The sequence below is a fragment of the Vulpes lagopus genome, chromosome 13, assembly GCF_018345385.1.
Source record: "Vulpes lagopus strain Blue_001 chromosome 13, ASM1834538v1, whole genome shotgun sequence".
In the NCBI taxonomy this organism is placed as follows: Eukaryota; Metazoa; Chordata; class Mammalia; order Carnivora; family Canidae; genus Vulpes; species Vulpes lagopus.
This window is the reverse complement of record NC_054836.1, coordinates 13642900-13656852: the sequence shown is the minus strand read 5'-3', so window position 1 is coordinate 13656852 and position 13953 is coordinate 13642900. Positions and strand designations below refer to the sequence as shown.

Below are 13953 nucleotides of genomic sequence, written 5' to 3'. Positions count from 1 at the left end.
GAAAATGTATTGAATTTTGTGAAAGGCTTTTCCATCAATCTTAGATGATCCCATGGTTCTTTTAAAGTTGTGTTTGGCATTTAAAGAAATTATTACATTTACTGCCTTTGCATTCTTCTAACAATAACCCAGTTTAGTCATAGTGTATGATCTTTTATGAAATACTTTTTTTTTTTTCCTAAGAATTTTTATACCTGTGTTAATGAATGATATTGAACTATACCTGTCTTTCTCCTACTGTCCTTGTCAGGTTTTGGAATTAAAGTCCTACTTAACTATTATATAGGTGGGGTTTTATTTATAAGTATATAGGTGGGGTTTTATTTATAAGACTGCTAGAATATTTCTCAAGAATTTGGTTCCCTTTTTGGCTTTTTTTTTCAATCTTAATTAGTATGTGTGTCCAAGCAGAAAGTAAAGTGTGTCAGGGTCATATTTTCCCTTTTTCTTTAATATATAACCTTATATACTTAAGGTCCACATTTCACTTCTAAATTATGTATTCATTTCATTTTCTGTTTTTATAGCAATGTACTGGTACAACTATGAAGTTTTAAAGAAGTGGTTGTGTGCAAAATCTGGTCTATATGAACCAACATTTATGATCAACTTTACTTCAGGGGCATTGTCTGGTTCTGTAAGTTGATATTCTTTTGTTGTTAATATTCCAGAATAATAGTAATTGTCTTATTAAAACAGAATGAAAGATTATATAGCATTTCATATCTATTGAAATCAGTTTTGGGCTGCACTGCTTTAAAAATTTTCTGTCCTATTTTGAGGAAATAATTTATGTTTTTATTATATTACATTAGTTTTTCTGAAAAATTTTTGGTATGTTAGATCATTATAGTTATGATAATATCTTAATTAGTGCTTTATTATTTACCAAATACTTGCCAGTTTGTTCATTAAATTAATGCCAATATATCTGGTTAGGTTATATTTAATGGAGTATCATTTTTGTGTAATCACATTGAACAGAAGTAATTTCATCCTCTGCTGCTAATTCCTATTTGTTTGAGAACATTTTGGCTAAGTATTTCTTAAAAGAATTTTAACAGAAGAAAAAAATTTCAACAAAAATTACAGTCAGGAGGCGGGAATCTCAAATGACCATTTTTAGGAAGTAGAAAGTTCACTGTTCCATTCCTCCACATAATGTAAAGTTGTGTAGTGGTCTTTTATGCAGATTCATAGTATCATTATGTTGGCCACAGAGTTTTCTTATTTTCACATACTTACAAAATGAATTTGTGATGACCTAGAGTGAGATGCTGACCTATTGGAACCAAATGAAAAGAGTACAGGAGCATAGTGAAGGGATGGAGACCTGCAGGAAAATACTAGAATAACTGTGCCAGAAAGCCTGGGCTAAGGAAGCGACTGTGATTGAGTTTGGAACTGAGATAGGAGTGTTCTTAGGTCTGGGGTCTGTCAGATTAACCCTGGGATTTTTAAGCCTATAGAGACAGAGAGCAGTTACTTTTTGAGTAATTTAAGTAGTTAAAAACCAGCATAATGTTTTCATTCTTCTTTTTTTTTTTTTTTTGAGGTGATTACATGTAACTTAATTATATTTCATTTATATCTTAATCCAGCGTGAGTGAAAAGAACAGGTACTATTTATATTTGTAACAGTTGAATTACAAAACCAGCTTTGTACTTATAAATAATACTTAATGTCTCTTTTAAAAAGTTGAATAATGTGGGGTGCCTGAGTGGCTTATTTGGTTAAGCATCTACATTTGGCTCAGGTCATGATCTTAGGATCCTGGGATCAAGCCCTGTGTCAGGCTCCCTGCTCAGTGGGGTCTACTTCTCCCTCTCTCTGCACATGCTCTCTGTCTCTCTCAAGTAAATAAAATTCTTTAAAAAAAAATTGAATAGCTTCAGGATGTTGTACCAGCTTTCCAGTAATAGGAAGGAAAATTCTCTATTTCACTACTGCTTAAACACAGAAAATTTAATTAAATTTTTTTTTTTAATGATCTAGAAAGTATCATTGACTTTTTACTGTTTCCAAATAAAAATTTATCTCTGCAACAGGAAAAACATCAGTGTGATGTTCAGGCTTTCTGTCACAAAACAGAGTAGCTGCATCCTTTTAGAAAGTGTCAAAGGCTTATATATTAACATTTGTTAACTGCCTTTTGCTACTACATGCTAGATTGTGGAGAGGGAGGAATAATAACTGATTTTCACTTATGTGAGATCTTTTCTTTTTTTTGTATATTTTTTTATTGGAGTTCGATTTGCCAACATAGAGTATAACACCCAGTGCTCATCCCTTCAAGTGCCCTCCTCAGTGCCCATCACCCAGTCACCCCATCCCCCTGCCCACGTCCTCATGCACTACCCCTTGTTCATTTCCCAGAATTAGGAGTCTCTCGTGTTTTGTCACCCTCTCTGATTTTTTCCCGCTTAATTTTCTCTCCTTTCCCCTATGATCCCTTTCACTATTTTTTATATTCCCCGAATGAATGAAACCACGTTTGTCCTTCTCCTATTGACTTACTTCACTCAGCATAATACCCTCCAGTTCCATCCACGTTGACGCAAATGGTGGGTATTTGTCGTTTCTAATGGCTGAGTAATATTCCATTGTATACATAAACCACATCTTCTTTACCCATTCATCTTTCTATGGACACCGAGGCTCCTTCTACAGTTTGGCTATTGTGGACATTGATACTATAAACATTGGGGTGCAGGTGTCATGGTCTTTCACTGTATCTGTATCTTTGGGGTAAATCCCCAGCAGTGCTATTGCTGGTTCATAGGATAGCTCTATTTTTAACTCTTTGAGGAACCTCCACACAGTTTTCCAGAGTGGCTGCACCAGCTCACATTCCCACCAACAATGTAAGAGGGTTCCCCTTTCTCCACATCCTCTCCAACATTTGTTGTTTCCTGTTGTTAATTTACACTATTCTATGTGATATCTTTAAAACTGATTTCAGTTCAGAAACTTAAAACAGCATTGTTGAGGTGAAATACAATGTGAATGATTTCAGGGAGCATTTTAGGAGCATACTATCAAATGTGAGCTGGGAAAAAAAGTTTTTACTTTGCATGGCTGTTGTAGCAAATATTACGGGAATTTATTCTTTGAAAAAACCTTCCTTAATTAGGTCATTATGAAAATAATCATTGATTCATTTCAAGATTCTTCTTAAAGTGTGATTTGTAAACTATTGTAACTATTTGGTATGTTGAAACCCATAAAGAAAAGGGTTTGCTTGTGTAAATTTAATTTTTTATTCTAAGACATTTGTTGGAAATTTTAAAATGCTTACTACATAATCAAGAATTTCTGCTTTACAATATGTATTATACCATCATGTATAGTAAAGGAATAATAGGAAAATAATCAGAAATTGTGAATACTGGTTTTGGAGTCCCAGTGGTCAGTTGAGTTGTAAGTCTGACTCTACCACTAGTAGCTGTGAGATCTCAGGAGAGTAGGGGAACTTTTTTGAGACTAAATTATTTACTTCTGAATTTTGGGAGAAATACACAGGACATGTTATCTGTTTTAATAAAAACTTCTCTTTGAATATTTCTGGTTTCATCTTAAGTTTCAGTTTAGTTATGATGTCCATTATTATCCTTAAGTAATATGCTACTTAATATAAAAATATTTAAAAAATTTTAAAGTGGGTTTAATTTTACATTTTGCTAGATTGCAGCTGTTGCAACTTTGCCATTTGATGTGGTAAAAACACAAAAGCAGACACAACTTTGGATATATGAAAGTCATAAAAGTAAGTTTAACTAATTTAAAGCATTTTCAAGATGCTATGATTATTTTTGTTTTTCTTTCCAGATTTTTTTTCCTCTGCTGCTTTAACTGAAACTTATACACTCCTAGTATGGAATGCTCAGAGAAAAAATACTCTCAACCCCCTCCAAAATTTAAGAAATTTAAAAATCTATATATATCTGCCTGCCATTAGTTAAGTCTCATACCTGCTAGATAGAAGACTACATACTATATAGCCATTCTTTCAAATAAACCTAGACAATTTAGGGTGAAGGATAGGAAATTAATGGGAACCCTTTTTCTCAGTGTGTTTTGTTTCATTAGTGTGAGTATACATTTCATTCCTTTGCTTAATGTTTTTTAGCTTCCCTTCCTTTTGGTATGTTTTTTTCCTTCCTGTTATCTATTTTTACTTTTTTATAACCTGTAATTTCTTCTAGAACAAAAGTGCACTCTTAGTTGCTTCCACTAGATTCCTTCTTTCATTATTTTTTTTATAGAAAGTGTGGCAAACTCATTGGAAATTATCTATTACAAAATTGTGTCATGTAAGCCTTGTGATTGATAAACATAATAATGTTAGTAAACTGCTGTTACCCACCAGAATATTCTGCATACAAGTCTAATAGGTCTTATTATATTTAAAGAAACATTGTTTACAAATCTCTGAAACTGAATCTGGTGAATATTAGTGACTGCTCTGTCTTTAACTTTCCAAAGTCCTAGTCCATTCTAATAATAGGAGTTAGCTAAGACCTGGGAAGTCAACAAAGATGAGAATCTCTACAGTTAGATTCTGATGCAAAGGTTTGAGAGCCACTTACCTGGTTACGTAAATAACCTTTGGAGTCACCTGGGGTGCTTTTTCTTAAATTAATAAATTAATTTTCTTAAAATAATAAGATAAAATAAAAAAGAAAATAAATAAATAAATAAATTTTCTTAAATTAAATAAAAGCACCTGGGGTGCTTTTTCTCACATTAGTGAGAAATTTTAAATAAGCCTTGGGTCTTAATTTTACTTATCATTGGTCACTTTTACCTGTTACTCTCCTTCAGCTATGAACTAGTTATATTTAGCAAGACATACTTCTGCAGACTGCACTTCTGATTTGAGTGATAAACAGCACATATTTTTTCTCATTTTTATCAGATCATCCCCACCAAAGAGGTAAATGCTCCCTTTAGAAGTGGCTTCCTCCACTCTAGCTCAGCTATACCAAATCCATTATCTCTAAGCAAAAAGGCAAATAAGTGTTATACGGAGAATGATGGAGAGTTCCTTGTAAGAACATGATCTCTGTATCAGTGCACTTAGACCATGTCTCCCATTCATTAATTGACCGCTGATTCGAGCGCACTATGCTGGTATATACAGAGAAGTTGAGGCAGTATCCAAGTCCTCAGACAGCTCATAATGTAATGGAAAAGAAGCATATCAGGATGTAGTGAGTGCCAAATTTTATAACAGGGGTGACTTTTACCTCACTTAGGCATCCATCATTTAGTTAAAAAGATTTTAACCTTAACCTGGCTTTTTAAACCTGGCTCAGATCTACCTGTTTTCTACTGTTAAACTTCTTTTTTCTATGAATATATTAATTTTTTTTGAATATATTAATTTTTTAAAAATGCTTCAATGGAAATTTTAAAACTATTAAAAAATGGTCGTATATGACAAATTTGTGAAGAGAAGTTTAATCTTAGTAGTAACGAAAAACAATGCCAACCAGAAGGGCAGTGGGAGGACATTTTATATGCCCTGGGTCGTTCGGGAGGATATGGAGCAATGGAACTCTCATGCTGGGCGGGTAAGAGCCTAAGTTTGGAAAATAATCTGGCAATATCAAGAAAGGCCCTTTGAACAAGCAGTTCCAGCCTAGATATATGCCCTAGAGAAACGTCTGCTCGTGTACAGGGATACTCACTGAAGAGTTTTTAGTTAGAACTAAGAGTTTTTAGTTTTAGTTTTTAGTTTGGTCCTTTGCCAAGGCCCAAAATAGTCCTTGGCAAGGAAATGGGTAAACAGTGATAATCCATATAATGCAATACCATACAGCAATTACAATCAAACAGCTATACTTGCCAACATAGATCATTCTAAAAGCACATCATAAGTGTACAGTGTGATAGCATTTGTATAAAGTTTAAGACGATCAAAAGCAAGAGTATATATTCAGATGTAGTGAAAGTTTAGACACAAGCATGAGAAAGATAAAGGAAAAAAGAAAGACGAGAGAGTGGTTACCTCTGAAGAGAGAGGAGGAATACTGAGAGGAAATATAAGGGGCCTCTTCAGTTGTAACTAAAATATACAGTTGCTCAGATTTGCTAAATGTGGATGAGTTTATTTTTTTGTTGTCTCTACTTGAAATATGTAATAACCAAACAATGACTCCTTACAATATAAAAAGTGGCTTATCACCTCCAGGAATGGCTCTAGAGTGTTAGAACTTGAGGCAGGAGATACTTGGGAGATTCCATTAGAGCTCTACCAAGGCTCACCTTCAGTTGATAATGCTTTCTATCCATTCTTTTGCATTAATTGCACCCTGCTATTTTAATAGGACCACTTTGGGGCTTGAATTCTACAAGTTCAGAAATACCTGGCTACTTGGCTTCTTTTCTTTCATTAGTTGTTTTCAAAATTTAAATGGAATAATTTAAACATGAAGAAGTTGCTGACTTGTAGTGTAAAATTTTTGTCATTGACTTTCTTTAGAAAGTTAAATTTCATTCACAAATACTTTGTTCTTAGTTTAAAAAATGTGTCCTTCCTGTTGGGTTGCTATAGTTGTTTATTATACTTACAGTATTTATATTGATCATATAGCTTCCTGAATAAATCACAAAGCCTCACTTATCCTCAGACACTCTGCTATTTATAAACATGAGATTTGAGATAATGAGCCCCCCATTCCATTAAGTGGCAAAATTCTAAAAAGCCACTTTTGAAAGCTCTCTTTCTCCAACCTTTCCCTTTTTTCCCTGGGCATGCTTAGTAATACATACTTTCATCTTTCTTAATGACTCCAAGTTGTCATGCACGGTCACACTGACTATCTTAGAGTCTTTCAATGCAGCTCTGAGCAGCTAATGAGGATAATATAGCAGAGTTTGCCCATCATCCAGCTGATCTCAAACCAAGACTTTGACAACTTCAGCACGTCATGTCAGTGCATACATGGTAGTATGCTTGCTTCTTAGATTCTTTTTTTACTTACTGCATCTAGTAATCTGTGGGCTAAGCCAGCTGCTTAGAATCATTGTGTAAAATGAAGGTAAGTAAACTTTGTGCATGGGTTGCTCATTCATAGCTGAATGTTTCAACCTCGGCAACATATATTTTTGTTGTTTTTTTAAAAAAAATCTAGTCTTTTTACTGTCTGATATTTGAATGGTTGCAAATGAGACATTACTGTTATTTAAAGACTAGAGATGCCACGTGAAGTGTGTGCATTTTTTATAACTGTGTACTTCTAGTGATTGTACAATTTGAAATACTTTTTATAAAGTTTTACAAAAATGCAGAATTTTATTTTTTAAAAAAAGGCTAAACCTGGAGGATACAAGACTGATATAATTGATAGCAAGACTGGCACACCTATTCAGAAAGGTTTTAATAAAGGCAGACCTCCCTAGGGAGAATGAGCTATTTTTTCAGAACCTCTTCTTAGAAAAAAGCATTTTTAAAAAATGTGTGCAATAGAAATTTAATGAAAAATAGTTATCAGGGCTTGTTTGGCTTTGGGAACCCCATGAAGATTTCTACACATCTTTTAAATTTTTCATTATGAAAGATTTTTAAGGCATGGAACAAAGTATAAAGGATACCACCCACCACCAAGCTTAAGAAACTTAATTCAGAAGAATCCATCTATATATCCCTACTTGATTATATCTAGTTCTATACACCTTTAACTTTAAATTTATGACCTTCTTCTAATTTTTCTTTTTAATGAATCCAACTGTTAAAAATAAGACGGGGTAAATTTTAGGTAAATCTGTTATAATGCAGTTACACATGCCCAAAGGTTGTAAACATTTTTATGTGTACTACTTGTGTTCAAAATTATTAAGTGGTAATTTATAATGTATCACTTGTTTATTTTAACATTTAGTTTCTATGCCTTTGCATATGTCAACCTGGGCTATCATGAAGAACATTGTTGCTAAGAATGGATTTGCAGGATTATTTACAGGTAAAATACTTGCTTTACCAGATTGTTAAATAAATGGTTACTTTTACTCTCAAATCTTTATCATCTTCCTAAATTAACTTTAAGCAGGAAATTATTGAAAACATTCCCTATTTATGAAAACAAACCACATTTATGATGTTGAAGCAAACATCTTTTCTGTAAGGAAAAGATTTACTATTAAAAAGACAAGATTTCTCTAAAAGTACCATGGAATTAAAGTGAGGAGATTGGAGGTAATTTGGTTTGTTCTTTGACACCAGTTTATGGCACAGTATGTGATACATCACTTCATTTAATCTGATCATTATCAGAATGAACTTTAAAAATTATATTATTTAAACATAAGGTAAGATTTACCCTGATTTTTTTTTTCTATTCTTTTTTCAGGCCTCATTCCCCGTTTAATTAAAATTGCTCCTGCTTGTGCCATTATGATCAGTACCTATGAATTTGGGAAGACTTTTTTCCAGAATCAAAATGCTCGAAGACAGCAATACTAGTGATGATATTTCAACTTGAAATAACAACCAAAGCCAAATAATAAGGTGGAGAGGTTAGGCAAGAACTCTTTCACCGTTATCTTAACATGATTTTATATGTTTTATCTTATAATTTAAATGAGCAGTAATTTCTGCTTTGCCTATGAATTATAACCCTAATTTTAAAATAAATTTTGTTAACTTTTGAGATATTGAAAAAGATAATTCCAGAAATCACAACCATTGAATGTTCATGTAAAGAAAAGAAAGATTATTCCTTAACACTGAAAGTGATAGTCTCTGAGAGTTTGATATTACAGGTTTTGGTATAATGTCATTGGGAATGTGTCAGATATATCAGAATATTTTGAATTGTATGCTAATGAGGTAGAGTCTAGGAAAAAAAATGCCCAAGTCTTTTATACACACTTAAATCACGCACATAGATCTTTAAGTACTCTAACAAAGTAGGTAAATAGATGGCAGTCTTTAAACATTTGCATTTACCAAATTATTACTTTAATTGAAAGGCATTAGTTTTGTTTTTGTTTTTTTACCTCCTGTTGCTGTTTTAAGGCTTCATCATTATTAGGATTTCTTCGCCCAAAGGTATGGCTATTTTATCTTTATGAACCAGAATATAACTGTTTACGTGACAAACATATTTTTGGTGACTAAAAGACTGTTTTATCTACTGTTTCCGCAAGAGAGGAGACTTTACTAATTATTTTAAATGTTTGGCACAGTGAATCTTGGTTGTGCAATGGAAAACCACATTATATTTAGAGTAGTAAAAATAATGTTAGTTTAGGAAGGGCCTCTGGTTTCAGCCATCTTAGAATTCGGTATCACTTTGTGGAGCTCTCGAGATCACTTGTATTTTCTTCTAACACAGAGATGATTATTATTTTTTAAATTTTATTTATTCATGAGAGACAAAGAGAGAGAGGCAGAGACACAGCAGAGAAAGAAGCAGGCTCCATGCAGGGAGCCTGACACGGGACTCCATCCTGGGTCTCTGGGATCATGCCCTGGGCTGAAGGTGGCGCTAAACCGCTGGGCCACCTGGGCTGCCCTAACACTGAGATTATTAACACAAGCCACAAAATATTTCCAAAATGTTCCTTGATTTTACACATTTCATGTTAATATGCTACATCAAGAGACAAAAGAGGCAGCAGTGGCCTTGAAAGAAATAGCTTTTAGTCACTGAAGCTTATACCTGTAGGATTGAAACAATGGTATGATGGTGGAACAAAAACAGTGTTCTCTTTTTTTGGTTTTGACTGATTTCCTCAGGAGCTATATCCTATAAGAAAAGCACTTTACTGCAGTCTGTGTGTATGCTATGAAAATGTGAATTATTTTTCCCCCCTGAAATAGGGTAATATAGTTAAGTTAAAGATCTTTGGTGTTGGTAGAGGAATTAATGTATTTTGTATTAAAGTAGAAAAGAATTTATATGTTTCATCAGAAATAAGCTATATAGGGTTTATATGTAATCTTTTGTGTTTACTTGATACTGTGTTGATTTACCTTAAATTTGGCAACACAGATATCTATAAAATCCTATATATTTATAACTTTAACTTAAATTCTCATTACAATGTTTAATGCTTTCTTAAAATTATCACTGTGCTGCAAGCTTACTATTTTCATATAAAATCATTGTTAATGCTATACTTTATATAAGAAAGTTTATCTTGAACACTGACTGCTGTTTAACAGTATTAAATTTAAATTTACCTTTGTTTTGTTATGCTTCTCTTTGGTGACCATTTGGTAGAAAAGAGAAACATTTAAACTTATAATTATTAAGAAGCAGTCACATATTTCAACTTTATAGAAGTACCAGAAGGGAGATTCCAATTGCCCTTCCATCCCCAAAATGGACTGCACTTACAGAAAATTCTTAGCATTTATGCCTAAAAAAAAATAAACCAAATTCCCTAGTAGTTTTTCTACTACATATTACAGCCATTTATCTGGGTGAAAAGAAGGGTGAATTGAAACTTTCTCTAATACTCAAGTGGTAAAGAAGCATTTATCCTTTATTTAAGCAAAAAATATAGTAGCAACTGAAAATCACTTGGCTAGAAATTATGCTCTTGGTAGTGTTTCTGAAAGCAAATAGTCTAAATCTGTGTTAAATTTTCTAACATATACATTTACTTCCTTATGTGTGTGCATTTTTAAAAAGAAAATCAAATATTACATGTTTGCCACCTTCCATATAATAGACATTTGATTTTTTGAAAAAGTTGATAGGGAAGTTAAAATAAATTTTACTTTTAATTCTAGGAAACTATTTACTATGCTTATGTAGCCACATGACTCTTAAATTCCTCCATCTTTCCGGAACATGAATTCCAGGGATATAGGAAAGTTCAGTGTATCACTTTTTCTTCTTTTTCCAAAGTGAATTTTTAAAATAAATTTTAACCTATCATTCAGCATCTACTCAGATCTTTTATATGGTAGGCAGTATAAAAAGCACTAGAGATAAGAAGTGCTTCATTCAGATACTGTCACTGGCTACAAGGAGATGGCAAAGCTGTGATTGACTTGAGGTCTGCAAGGGGAGCAGTGGGAAGGCTGAGGAATTCTCCACAGAGTTGGGGGCAGAGAGGGAGTGTCAGGAAATGTTTCTAAGGTTAGGACAGGTGATTGAATTAAACATACCTGGAGGTGTGAGTTTCAATCAGTCAATGGAATTTAGTCCCAGAGGAAAAAAAAAAAAAAAAAAACCAGGAAGGCAACAGGAAACCAAGTATTTTTGCCACAGCTCTAATAATTATAGAGTTGGGTCTGATTTTTTTTCCCCCAAGACCAGCATTTTTTTTTAACTGAAAAGAAAATAGGGTAGCACAGTTTAGCCCAGCACAGAAAACACCAAAATGTGTCACATGTAGTAAGGCTAAGTCTTATGTAGTGAATTTGGGTTTAGTTGGGTTTTAGAGAAATAATCACCAGTATGGAAAATGAGGACATATAATAAGGATTGATTGGTTTGGACCAGAATAGACTTTGAAAAGGGACCATATTGACAATGATGTGATTTTATCTCCCTCTTCCTATCAGTTAAAAAGAACTGATGCTAAAAACAGAAGCTACTTTGCTTCCAGAAGAACAAAGGAAACCAATATTTAAGAGCCCCGATGTTCAAAGCAGTCATATGACATTTCAGAGGTAATCCAGCACATCTGTTGATCAAAATTGGAGATTTTACCTAACGATAGGAACTTTTACAAAGAATTTCCATAAGTTGTAAATTTGAGACCCACTTTTAACCACTTGAAAACGTGTGTGGAAATCTAATAAAGAGGACTTAAATAAAAAGTTTATATAATTTCATTTAATGCTGACATCATCTTGATGCCATCATAGGTTCTGAGAAGATGATGATGGTTCCATTTTATAGGTTAGAAATCAAACATGGTTCTTATGTAACTAGGTTAGCAACTACCAAAATTACTGCTGTATTGTACCACTTCGACAGATACTGTGTATTGTAAAGCAGGTCATGTTATTTTTTTAAAATAAAAGGTATTTAATTTGATATCAGTTGAAATAAAGATTTCTCCAAAACCTTTTGTCATATTATTAGTATTTTAGGTGTTGAATAATACACATTTACCATACTTGCTAAAACAAAAAGGTCAGTGTACAACTTGAATCCAGTAACTTGTCTTGAAGGAAAAAATAAAACCACTAATGCATGGTACAAAACATTTAATACACATGCAACAAGTATAGTACAAGGCAACAAAATACACATGGAAATATTAGCATATAATTCAGCATTCTGTTTTGGGTAGGGTGTGTAAACAATAAACACTACCACCTAAAATTAAAGATTGAGACATACATTGTTTCCTCATGCAAACGTTAACTACATGTATAACTAACTAGTGTGAAGTGAACTGTATAGAAACCTGAATTCACATTAGCAGATGAATTTTATACCAAGAGCTCCAAGAAAGGAGGAAAAGTCATGATCCTCAGATGTCATGTTTAAATCTGCATTTAGCAGCACATTAAGATGCACAAGTTACTGTATGCATTAGACAAATCTGAAAAATGTTATCAATTATGGAATCTTGATTTTCCCTTATTATAAAAATGTATGGAAAAAATTTAACAATGATTTTTTTTAATTACTGAGGAATAGTAATTATCAGCTGAGAGTGGATCATGGATGATAAAGCATTTTAAACATTCTGATCATTTTTTAGGAAAGCAGCAGTAGTGCTTAAGGCCAGCCTAAAAAATATTCTAGTTTCTCTCCTTAGCCATTTCTTATTCCCTCCTCCCTAGGTTTCCACTGTCCTTATTTTGTATTTTTCTTTCATCTTTGTGCCCATTAAAAATTGCTTTGGATACCCCACTCATAATAAGGTATACAGAATTAAGAGTACGTACCATTAAATGGTTAAAGAAACCATTTTTCAAGAATACTTGCATTTTTACGAGTGCTAAAGCCTTAAGCTAAAGGAATAAAGCTCTGAATATGTTCTGGTACATCTAGGACAACTTATTTTAACGGTTTCCAGGCCTCCTTGGTCCCTGAAATGACAGCATTTGAACTTTCATATAAGACTAGCCTTATTATCATTATCTTAAGTTCCAAATTATGAGATTAGAGCTCTAAATATTGCACAGAACCACCACACTCCTACATTTCTAATACAAAGAATGATGTAACAAGTTCAGCTTGCCTCCTCTGAATAAAATAAATTGTTGTAGGGGAAACACTGTTTCTATATGTCCAAGCTAAGTTTGAATGCAGTATTTTATTAATAAACAAAAATAGCATATGAAGTCCCCATTAAGTATTGTGTCCTCTTCATGTAAACAATGTATAAAACTTCTTTGGCACAACTGATCGTGTTTTTCCTCATATTACTTACTATAGAAAATATACTTCATACATTTTGTCTTAATATGGTGGGATTTTGATGGATGAACTATATAGTTCCAAAAACTGCAAAAAAAAAAATTTTATAGCACTTAACTTTTTAAAAAACAAAACGATTTTTTTTAACCTGTAGAAGTGCAGGGATTTTTACATTAGTATCAATTTTTAACATTAACATGGCATGATTCATTGTTGCACATGAGGGAGAACAAAACAGCACTGTTTGTCAGACATACTGTTGACTATGGTGATACTCTACTAATCCTTACTGGAAGGTTCTCAAATCCTCAAATGAACTTTCCAACATCTGTTCTACATTTTTAAATGTCCCAAATATTGAGGAATATTTGCTATTTTTAAGTAACCTTTTAAAATCTTGGGGAAACAATTTATTCATTTTACCAAAATGGTGTGAAATACTTTCCCTATGACCCCAACAAATTTAGTAATGGCCTAAGACATAATTCCTACAAAATTTATAAAGTGATAATGGAATTGATGCCAAATGATAACTGTTAAAGAAAAACCAAGTAAGCCACTATGAAATGAGCTGAGAACCTTTTCCTCATACTAAAAACCAGGCATTTA

General features: G+C 32.9%; 1 protein-coding gene across 2 annotated transcripts in view; it reads left to right on the top strand.

Annotated features, from left to right (window-relative positions):
• The window catches only part of SLC25A40 (solute carrier family 25 member 40), a 50240-nt gene extending 38205 nt beyond the window's left edge, over positions 1-12035 (top strand). For both annotated transcript variants that reach the window (XM_041728234.1, XM_041728233.1), the window contains 4 exons: positions 528-637; positions 3686-3767; positions 7888-7968; positions 8356-12035. In XM_041728234.1, the coding sequence (XP_041584168.1) occupies positions 528-637; positions 3686-3767; positions 7888-7968; positions 8356-8468 (386 nt within the window). In that variant the 3' untranslated portion in view covers positions 8469-12035. The remainder of the gene's footprint in view (positions 1-527; positions 638-3685; positions 3768-7887; positions 7969-8355) is intronic.
• The last annotated feature ends 1918 nt before the right edge of the window (positions 12036-13953 follow it).